The 10,941-nt window shown below is 35.4% G+C and overlaps 1 protein-coding gene across 1 annotated transcript in view; it reads left to right on the top strand.

The window, feature by feature from the left end:
• Positions 6,344 to 10,941, top strand: part of LOC104750277 (myosin-11-like) — a 10,125-nt gene continuing 5,527 nt past the window's right edge. Inside the window, exons 1-19 of the mRNA XM_010472049.1 lie at positions 6,344 to 6,773; positions 7,309 to 7,437; positions 7,525 to 7,668; positions 7,742 to 7,887; positions 7,971 to 8,127; positions 8,233 to 8,291; positions 8,379 to 8,538; positions 8,615 to 8,764; positions 8,844 to 8,980; positions 9,052 to 9,198; positions 9,277 to 9,378; positions 9,460 to 9,517; positions 9,608 to 9,709; positions 9,789 to 9,826; positions 9,897 to 10,023; positions 10,126 to 10,296; positions 10,389 to 10,520; positions 10,635 to 10,744; positions 10,837 to 10,897. Coding sequence (XP_010470351.1) covers positions 6,771 to 6,773; positions 7,309 to 7,437; positions 7,525 to 7,668; positions 7,742 to 7,887; positions 7,971 to 8,127; positions 8,233 to 8,291; positions 8,379 to 8,538; positions 8,615 to 8,764; positions 8,844 to 8,980; positions 9,052 to 9,198; positions 9,277 to 9,378; positions 9,460 to 9,517; positions 9,608 to 9,709; positions 9,789 to 9,826; positions 9,897 to 10,023; positions 10,126 to 10,296; positions 10,389 to 10,520; positions 10,635 to 10,744; positions 10,837 to 10,897 — 2,133 coding nt within the window. The 5' untranslated portion in view covers positions 6,344 to 6,770. The remainder of the gene's footprint in view (positions 6,774 to 7,308; positions 7,438 to 7,524; positions 7,669 to 7,741; positions 7,888 to 7,970; positions 8,128 to 8,232; positions 8,292 to 8,378; positions 8,539 to 8,614; positions 8,765 to 8,843; positions 8,981 to 9,051; positions 9,199 to 9,276; positions 9,379 to 9,459; positions 9,518 to 9,607; positions 9,710 to 9,788; positions 9,827 to 9,896; positions 10,024 to 10,125; positions 10,297 to 10,388; positions 10,521 to 10,634; positions 10,745 to 10,836; positions 10,898 to 10,941) is intronic.

The raw sequence follows: 10,941 nt of genomic DNA, 5'->3' as shown, positions 1-10,941 counted from the left end.
GAAATTTCAGATTATTTATCAACAAAAGCTATTTACAGAGAGGAATGAAAGAACATGATGAGCCTTGGAAGATTTGAATTAAGCTATTGCAGGAAGAAGAATTACCTTTTTTTTAACAAAAAAAAAAAGACCTGTAAAACGATGCTAAAAGAGACCTATATGACTATATATATTAGTGGTCGGCCAAAGTAAACTAGAACAGAGAGATACAATTTATTAGAATTAATAGAATATGTGGCCTTTTAATTCAAAGTTAATTAGCACATGACACATGTTTTCTTGTATACCACTTTGAGATCTTGTCCAATTGTTTGATATACGTAAGTAGCATTCTTTGCTATGAATGATGTGCATTCGGGTACCCGTTCGGGTTCAGGTTGGATATTTCAGATTTTCGGTAAAGGGGTTCTAGACCCATTTAGGTATTTTTAGTATTCGGGTCGGGTTCGGGTAAACACCCATCGGGTTCGGATCGGGTTTGGGTACCCGAATTCAATCTGAAATTAAGTAAACCAATCTCAATTTCATTCAATAATCAGGAATTAGTGGCTTGATGAAACTGAAACATATTAATAAATAAATACTAGAGGTTTTAGAATTAATTAAAGATATTAAAGTGGCAAAATGGTTAGAATGCACCCTTTAAATGCTTTAGGTCATGGGTTCAAATCTCACTAATTACTATTTTTGCACTATATTTATACATGTTCGGATTAATTCGGGTACCCGTTCGGATATCGGATAATACCCGACTGGATTCGTGTACCCGATCTCAATAAATCCTAGACCCATTCAGGTATTTTAAAATTTCGGATACAGATTCGGATCGGGTTTTTCAGATCGGGTTTGGGGTCGGATTTTCGGGTTCGGATATTTTGCCGAAACATATGTATTGTATTGATAGCTTGGTAGAAGTATTTATACAAGAGAGATTCTGCACATAAGTAATATACGAAAAGCCTAAATACTAAGTATATTACAACAATATGTAGTGATCCCTATCTCTATAATTTCCAATACACCATTTCCAAATAATAACTCTTTTAAATTCTAACCATCAACTTCAATATGCTCAACCCTATAAAATAATAGACCAATTATTGGGACAGACTGATTATAAATCGGATTGAAGACATATAGAGATGAAAGAGATTCTGGTATCATATTAGAATATTATATTTTTTGGACAAAGATTTGTTTTCATTCATCAACCGAAAATGAGTTCATACAAACCATAGAAATAAAGGGAAAGTTGCTTAACACAAAGTAAGAGCAACAACAAGGGGAAAGCAAATACTACACAAAGGTAGCAAAGGTAACTCGACGAAGGATCCATGAAGACTTGGGAACCAAGACTAGAAAGCCAGATGGTGCAAGGGACAACACGGTTTGTCGAGAATTCATGCAGGCACAAAGCATTGGACAAAGTAATGGTCACTGTCAACAGGCTAAGTGACGTTGATGAGGGTTCCAAGGCCGAGATTTCTGCTAGCACGGGAAGCAAAGGGTTGATCTGCATAACGACAAGGAAGAGCCAAAGAGGGTGGATATGGTTCTACGATTTGGTAGGGTTTAGTTGAAGAGGTATCGGTAACCCCCACGCCATGGAGTAGGGATCATAATACTGTTACTCTTTAGTCTTTGAATTAAGCTCTCCCTGAGAAAGATAGTTTTTTCATGAAACAATTTGTTAGGCAGGGGAGATGGAGAGCGAGGGTTGAAGAAGCTTCGGTAATCGCCTTTCCTTGGTAAGGGGATCATAATGCCGATCTTTCTTAACCTGAGCTTCATGCTTATTGGCGATTGATGGTAGGTACCGTCCATAAAGATGCAAGTTAGAACTTGATTGGGTTTAGGGAACAGGTGAGTCGGAGCAGGGTACCTGAAAAAGTTTTGGTAACCCCAACGTCTATGAGATGGGGTCATAATGTCGTTATTTTTCAAGCTAATCCAACCATGATGAATAACCCTAGGTGAGTCTAAAGGCAAGGTTCTTATATAGTTTTTGTACCAACAAAGCAACAATGAGCGATCCTGTTCTATTTGGAGTCTTCGGACAATTAGAATCATGACTCGACACAAAGGGAAGCTAATGAAGGAGAACAAGTAAGAGTTTGGATCAAACCTGGGCTTTAAGAGAAGTAAAACTGTATCACACCTTTTATAAATGGGCCTCAATAGGGTTCTAACTGGGCCTAAATCCAGCTGGTGAGAGGAGGAGGTCAAACGGGGAACACCAATAGAGATTAGGTTTGTGCCGGCGTTAACCCTCATCGTTGTCGTGACCGGAGCAAGCATCGGTCGGAACCTCTTGGGTAAAAAGCTTTCCGAGAGCTCACAAATGAGTCCGGAGAGGTCTGATTGGAGCGCATTGAGAGGGGTGGGGACCAGAACCGGTGATAAGATCCAGAGAGGAAAGGCTTCAAGGAAGACCAAGAGGGAGCCAGTTTCTTTAGATCTGAGCAAAACGGGTAGATCTACGTCAAAATCGGAAGTTGAAGCACAGTTGGTTAAAGGGGGTTCTCTTGGTTTCAGGTTCGATGGAGAAAGGATGGGACGAGTTTGGAGCGAGGTAGAGTTCGTCGGGAAGCACCTCTCTCCTCTCGTCGAAGAGATTAAGCCGCCGTCAAACTTAGGTATACAAGTGATGGGACGAAACAATTGAGAAAATGGCCACGAACAAGATGAAACAAGAAGCTTTGGGAAACAGAAGACAGTAGAGAGGCAAGAGTCCCGACGCCGGCAAGCAAAGGCTTTGCGGCGTCGGAGAGGGTGATATTAGGAGGGGTCTCGATAGTCGGGACAAAGAGAGAACTATGTTTTTACAAAGAATGATTAAGGCTTAGGAGTTCATATTAGAATATAAGTTTCTAATTCATCTCTTCCAGCTCATACTGGTTGATAAATGGAGGAAACAATTCAGTTTTATTTTTTCCGTATTTCTTGGCCAAGTCGGCGAGATTTAGCGGTGTCGACGCTCTCAGAGCAATAACATATCTGCTCCAAGGCCAATCAACAACATTATTTATAGATAACGGAGCACAGAGAAAACAAAACAAGTAAATTGTATATATAAAAGAACATTATTAAAATGTATATTGACCGTGCTTAGCCGACTTCAATATCAACTACATTATTAAATTTTGTAAAATTTAGGGTTTATTAGCATGTTTTTGAAAATTAATTGTCAAAAACATACATACACTATTTATAATAGAAAAAGAGGTTGTTGTGAAATACACTATTTATAATAGAAAAAAGAGGTTGTTGTGAAATAGATGGTGGTAGAGATAAAATTCTGAATGGGGCCCAAAAAAAGAAAGAACATTACTAAAAGGTCCTAGTGAATAGTTTTAAGAAAAAAAAGAGGGGAGAGTGAGAGGGAGAAAGCGGATAAATAGGAGAGAGAAGAAGTTGATTTGATTTTATTTTTTTATTTTTTTATTTGAAAAATTTCTTCTTTCTTATATGCTCCTAACAATCTAAAACAAAAATGCTGGTTAATTAAAATTTATTTTTAAATTTTTTAAAGATAGATAAAAATCTATGTTTTGTTATTTGTAATTTGATATGCAGCTTGTTTGATGATTTTATTTGAAAATGTTAAATATGTTTTCCAAATTTTTTATCTCGTACACCTTATTAAGTGTACAGATGTCTGTACACATTATTAAGAGTACAGATGTGTGTACATTTTATTAATAGTATAGATATTTGTACACATTATTAAGTGTACAAATGTAATTTGTTTAATTCTTTGGATTCTAGATGTCTATACAAATGTTTGTACTGCAATGGTTTTATAAAAATTACATATGTACACTTAATAATGTGTACAAACATCTTTACTTTTAATAATGTGTACACACATCTGTACTCTTAATAATGTGTACGGATACAAAAGATATATATAATATATTTAAAATTATTAAACAAAATTTATATCAAATTTTAAAGAAAAATATAGATTTTTTTGTATTTAAAAAGTTTTCTAAAAAATTACATTAACAATTATTTGAAAAAATCAAGAAATGAAGAGAAAAAGAGAAGTACAATGGCATAAATGTAATTAAGAAGATTGCTTAATGGCAAAAAAGACTGAAAAATAGACAAATAGTGATAAAAGTGGTTTTTTCTAATTATAAATAGTGAATGTATCTTATTCGTAATTATGTTTGAAAAATATATCATTTTGCCAAATATCTCTAAAATTTATGACAGAACTTTTGGATCAAATAAACATACCTTTTTTTATTCGCTTAATGGGAAAATTCCCAAAAAAAAACACCAACTATTTAATATTTGCCAGAAAAAAACATGATTTTTTTTTGGTTACCAAAAAAATACATAGAATATTTTTTAGTGATGAAAAATACACGAACTATTATCTTTTTCCAATTTCTCCTCGTCTCCGTTACGGCCGGTAACGACATTGTGACGACTTTACTATTTTTTAAAAAAAAATCCAGAAAAAAACACAAACTATTTTTATTTTTGCCAGAAAAATACATGAACTTTTTTTTCTTTGCCTGAAAAATACATAGTTTTCCATTTCTTATTTTTCCATTAACAATGTTATTAATCATAACTCATAATTTTCTCTACTCTCTTCAACTTCATACAAGTATGAAGTTTACACTACTATTTAGGATAAATAAATTCAAAAACAAAAATACACAATTAGATTAATCAACATTTAAACTATAAAATTTCATGAGATCTCCATCTTTGTAAATCAAATGAAAGACATTCCTCATCTTCACCTGCTGAAAACCATCCTATCTCAGGCACATATGGAGTAGGTGCCAACAACAATGATCAGATATTTGTTAACTTTATCTCAGACGCAGATAGAGTATGAAAGGTATACAAAGGTATACAAATGTGGAAATCTCAAAATTTTTAAAGTCCGTATAAATCCAAAAACAACACCAATTGAGAAATTTGGAGTCGATTAATTTAATTATGTATTTTTTTTTTTGGATTTAGTTATCCTAAATAATAGTGAAAACTTGTATGAAGTTCAAGAGAACAGAGAAAATTATGAGTTTTAATCTCTAAAATTGTTAATGGAAAAATAAGAAATGGAAAATTATGTATTTTTCAGCAAAGAAAAAAAGTTCATGTATTTTTCTGGCAAAAATAAATAGTTTGTGTTTTTTTCTGGTTCGTATATTTTTTATCAACTAAATTGGAAAAATTGAAAAAATATAATAGTTCGTGTATTTTTTATCAACTAAAAAATATTCTCCGTATTTTTCTGGCAACGAAAAATGTTTATATTTTTTTCTAGCAAATATTAAATAGTTGGTGTTTTTTTTGGGAATTTTCCCTTGGCGTAATTGGTGTTAAAAGTGATGTCTAGTACTAGTCGTTGTGAAGTCCAGAGTCCCAACTCCCAAGTAATAATTGAGTGGCATCATGTATCCAAAGTGATCCATATAATATATAAACGATGCCGCAGTATTCAAGTTTCTGTCTTTTCTCTTTCTAGTCCTTGTTCTATACATGTATCTAAGACTAATTAAGACTTAACTGATAAAATGAAAGATAGGGAGCAGCTCATAAAGAGATGATGAGCTGAAAAGTAAGAAGACGTATACTATACCTGAGGTTGAATGAAAATGCATCGATTGCTGTGTCATACCATATTCTCATTCTCAATCTCAATTTGCAATTTTATATGCCAAATTACTTGGATTTCTGGTATGACACAGTTGCTCACTGCTTTTTCTATACATGTATCTAAGCCTAATTAAGACTTAAATGAAAGATAGGGAGCAGCTCATAAAGAGATGAGCTGAAAAAGTAAGAAGATACTTGAGGTTGAATGAAGAGGTGATCATGTTTTTAGGTCTGAATTGGGGAGTGAGAGAAGACAGACCTAAGCTAGAGACAAATAATGAGAGATGGCAGAGAGCTGGAAACAGAGCTTAGATTGAAGAGGAAAGTTCAACATGCAAGATCAAGTTATATAAACTTGACCATCTCTAATAATTAGGCCCCCTATCTACGTGCAGACATTACAATCATCAATTAGAAGAAAAAAACCTCTCTCGCTTTTGGGCTCTTGGAACTGGGCTTTTCTCTCCACAGTCCAATAAGGTTGATACTTCCTTCTTCTTTTTTTCTCTTTTTTTTTTTTTTTTTTAATAAAGTTTTTGTTTTATTTTCTTCTTTGTTAAATAATTATTGCAATTTTCATTTCTCATTTTCTGATTTAAAACTATATATTTTTATTTTTAATCAATAGATTTTCTCTTTCTAAAATATAAATTATGTTTAATTTCACTAACCAAGTTTTTAACTAAACAAAATCTTTTTTTGATTGAGATATTTTAGAAAAAACGTAGAGAAAGAAAAGGAGGAGAGAGAGAGAGAGAGAGAGAGAGAGAGTGTGAGAGAGAAGCGACTCGATTTCGGGCCACGAATTGGCGCGAATTCGTAGGGGAAGAAACACAGAACTCGGCGAAGAAGAAGAAGAAGAAGAAGACTATGGCACTCTCTGAATTTTTCATTCACTATTCTCTCTTCCCGTTTTTTCGTTTTTTCCCCTCTTTCGATCCATTTCAGTTTTTTACTGATTCGATTTCAGATTTTAGCTGATCCGATTGAGAGCGGTGTTGAGTTGTAATTTCGATGTGTTTCCCCTAGGGATTGTCAATAATTTGTTTAGCTTCCTTGTGTACCAAGTCACTTTCCCCAGATAATCTCCCTCATGGATTAGGGTTTTTTTTATTCAGCCGAGCATTGGATTCGAAGACTCCAAAATGGTACGTGGTTTGATTCTTTCTGTTTTATAGTCGTTTATTTTATGCAACATCCGTATTAATTACAAGGAATCAAAATCCAAGTTTTCAGTTTTTGATCACTAGCATCATAGGCTTGAACAATGAGATGAGACACCCAACACATGATTCACTGACCCTGGCCTTAGATTTTTCTGTTTTAACTTATTTTCAGATAGGTTATCATTGATATTCCATCCAACAGATCTAGACATTGATGTATCTATTAGTAGCATTTAGGCTTGAAATATGAAAGACATGGCAAAGTCGAGTGGAAGAAGAACAATGAGATGAAAAAACCAGTATAAACACACAGTTCACCGACCCTGACCTTAGATTTTGTGTTTCAGGAAACTTTAGATTTTCAGGTAGCGTGTACTCTTTAGCACTTTTCCCTGTTAACATACATTATAGGATGATACCTTACACCAAAAGCAGTGTACTGATCTTCGTAGTGGTTCAGTTACTTCATGTTGTGGATCAACTATCACAATGCTACTTTCTTCCTGGTATACTGCAGGGAACTCCAGTTAACATTATTGTAGGCTCTCATGTCTGGATTGAAGAGCCAGATGTGGCTTGGATTGATGGGCTGGTCGAAAAGATCAATGGACAAGATGTCGAGGTTCTGGCAACAAATGGAAAGAAGGCGAGTTTAAACATATTTGATTTTCCATTTAATTGAAGCCTATTGGTAGTAGACTGCAGCTGTGTTTCTAATTATTTGTATGTATAGATAACTGCAAAGTTGTCAAAGATATACCCAAAGGACATGGAAGCACCTGCAGGTGGAGTTGATGACATGACAAAGCTATCTTACCTGCATGAGCCTGGTGTTCTTCAGAACTTAAAGATCAGATATGAACTTAACGAGATTTATGTTAGTACCTATACTATTCTTTGCTTTTTGTACCATAAGGCTGTGCTTTTCTTGACAGTCATTTTCTTGACAGACATACACCGGAAATATCCTTATTGCTATTAATCCATTTCAACGGCTGCCGCACATTTATGATGCTCATATGATGCAACAATACAAAGGAGCTCCATTTGGAGAATTAAGTCCTCATGTTTTTGCAGTTGCTGATGTTGCATACAGGTTTTCTTAATTTTTCAGCTTTGAACCTTTATCATATACTTGTCATTTATGTTATCAGCTGAGACACGAATATATACATTCAGGGCAATGATCAACGAGGGCAAAAGCAATTCCATTCTGGTAAGTGGTGAGAGTGGAGCAGGAAAAACTGAAACCACGAAGATGCTTATGAGGTACCTTGCATATCTTGGAGGCCGTGCTGTTACAGAAGGACGGACAGTTGAACAACAAGTTCTTGAAGTATGGTTTTAAATTAGTGTGGACTGTTTTAGATTCTTCTTTTACCTACCTGAGTAAATTATCTTTCACACACCGTGATAATATGCCTGTAACTTCTATTTGCAGTCAAATCCTGTCCTTGAGGCCTTTGGTAACGCCAAAACTGTCAGGAACAACAATTCGAGGTGATGTAATGCATAATTGTGGGGTTTAACATAAGTTGCATGGCCTATCATAGTTTTTGAGCTGATATTTATTTTGTTTTCTCACAGTCGGTTTGGTAAATTTGTTGAAATCCAATTTGATAAGCAAGGAAGAATATCTGGAGCTGCTGTAAGGACGTATCTTCTAGAGAGGTCTCGTGTCTGTCAGATTTCTGATCCTGAGCGCAACTACCACTGTTTTTATCTTTTGTGTGCTGCACCACAGGAGGTAAATTCACCTGGAACTCTTTGTTAATTCTGAATTGTCATTAAAAACTCTTGGTATAACATAATAGAACTAGCAGGAGATCGAAAAGTACAAGTTGGGTCACCCAAAGACGTTTCATTACCTGAACCAGTCGAAATGCTTCGAACTTGTTGGTATAAGTGATGCTCATGATTATATTGCGACAAGAAGAGCAATGGATATTGTCGGGATGAGCGAAAAGGAACAGGTAGGCTTGTGTATGAAAGTGGTCTTCTGATGCAGGTTTAAATGTATTTTGATTTGTCACCCTCTTTATAAATCAACAGGAAGCAATTTTCAGAGTGGTTGCTGCAATTCTTCACATTGGAAACATCGAATTTACCAAGGGAAAGGAAGTGGATTCATCAGTTCCCAAAGACGACAAGGCGAAGTTTCATCTTAACACAGTGGCAGAGCTTCTCATGTAAACCTTTCTTCCTGAGAAGATTTGGTGTGTGTTCTCAGTACATGCACTAACTAAAAGTCTCGTTTTAGGTGTGATGTAAAGGCACTTGAAGATGCACTGTGTAAACGTGTTATGGTCACACCTGAGGAAGTTATCAAGAGAAGTCTAGATCCACAGAGTGCGTTAATCAGCAGGGATGGTCTAGCTAAGACTATTTATTCTCGGTTGTTTGATTGGTAAGTGGCTGCTTTAACACTACAAGCATTGGTAATTTACAGGTTTGATTTTAAATGAATGTCTCTAGTTATTTGCAGGTTGGTAGAAAAGATCAATGTCTCAATTGGCCAAGATGCGAATTCTAGATCACTCATTGGGGTCCTTGATATTTATGGGTTCGAGAGCTTTAAAACAAATAGGTAAGGATTTTCTACGCAGGTTCAGAACTAGGTATTCCACTACATTTTTTGTGTTCCCCTGCTAATAGTGATCTGCTGCAGTTTCGAACAGTTCTGTATTAATTTCACAAATGAGAAGTTGCAGCAACATTTCAATCAGGTAATATCTTGATTATAGTTGGAAACCATTTCCCCTTGAGATTCACTGATTAGGCTTTTGAGTTTTACAAGTTTCTGTTGCTGTTTTCAGCACGTTTTCAAGATGGAACAAGAAGAATACACAAAAGAAGCAATAAATTGGAGCTACATTGAATTTGTGGACAATCAAGATGTTCTTGATCTTATTGAAAAGGTCATTGCTGATCCATATAACAATTTTGTGGACTCGGAAATAACAATGTAATCTAAATATCTTATTGATCTGTCTGCAGAAGCCTGGTGGAATTGTGGCACTCCTTGATGAAGCATGGTAATATTATCATCAACTTGAGTTATGTTCATTATATCATTTTCTAACAAAATGTCTCGTGGTCCTTCAGTATGTTTCCGAAATCAACCCATGAAACATTTGCGAACAAGCTTTATCAGACTTTTAAGACCCACAAGAGGTTCATCAAGCCAAAACTCTCTCGAACAGATTTTGCTGTTGCTCATTACGCTGGAGAAGTAGGTTCCTTTTCCTTAAAAGATAATTTAACGTTGTACAACAAAAGCTACTATCTTATACGTTTCTTATTAGTACTTCTCCTTTGTGTAATTTCATTTCAGGTCCAGTATCAGTCTGATCTATTTCTGGACAAAAACAAGGATTATGTGATCGCTGAACATCAAGAGTTGTTGGGTGCTTCGAAGTGTCCTTTTGTTGTGGGCCTCTTCCCTCCACTCCCGGAAGAAACATCTAAATCTTCAAAGTTTTCGTCCATTGGCTCTCGCTTTAAGGTAAATAGGCTTTATTCTCTGAGAGTACACTAGTGTCGAGGTTGTTTTCACACAAATGTAAGAAATAAGTTGTGATTTCCCAATTGATGCAGCTGCAACTTCAGCAACTGATGGAAACATTAAACTCTACCGAGCCTCACTACATCAGATGTGTGAAGCCCAATAACCTATTGAAGCCTGCCGTATTTGAGAATGTCAATATCATGCAGCAACTCCGGTGTGGTGTAAGTACAGATGGATAATATTTCCAACTGTGATGTTATTCTAGACATGTATAGTATTAGTGTATTACATATATATATTTACCACACATATATTGTTGGTTTGTATTCTTATAGGGTGTTTTGGAAGCAATCAGAATCAGTTGTGCGGGGTATCCCACTCGTAAACCTTTCTTTGAGTTCATTAACCGTTTTGGACTTCTATGTCCTGGAGCTCTAGAAGGGAAGTAAGTGAAACATTCCGCTCTGTCAATCCAATTGTAACAGTTATCTTGGAGCTTAAATCAATGTATACCATTCTGACTTGTCCTCTGTACAGCTACGATGAGAAGGCTGCATCAAAAAAGATCTTGGATAATATTGGACTCCAAGGATACCAGGTATTGGTTCTGCAAGTGTCTTTACTTCGTTCAATAATTATCTA

The sequence above is a fragment of the Camelina sativa genome, chromosome 16, assembly GCF_000633955.1.
Source record: "Camelina sativa cultivar DH55 chromosome 16, Cs, whole genome shotgun sequence".
Taxonomy (NCBI): domain Eukaryota; kingdom Viridiplantae; phylum Streptophyta; class Magnoliopsida; order Brassicales; family Brassicaceae; genus Camelina; species Camelina sativa.
The sequence above is the reverse complement of the archived record's forward strand: the minus strand, read 5'-3'. Positions and strand labels throughout refer to the sequence as shown.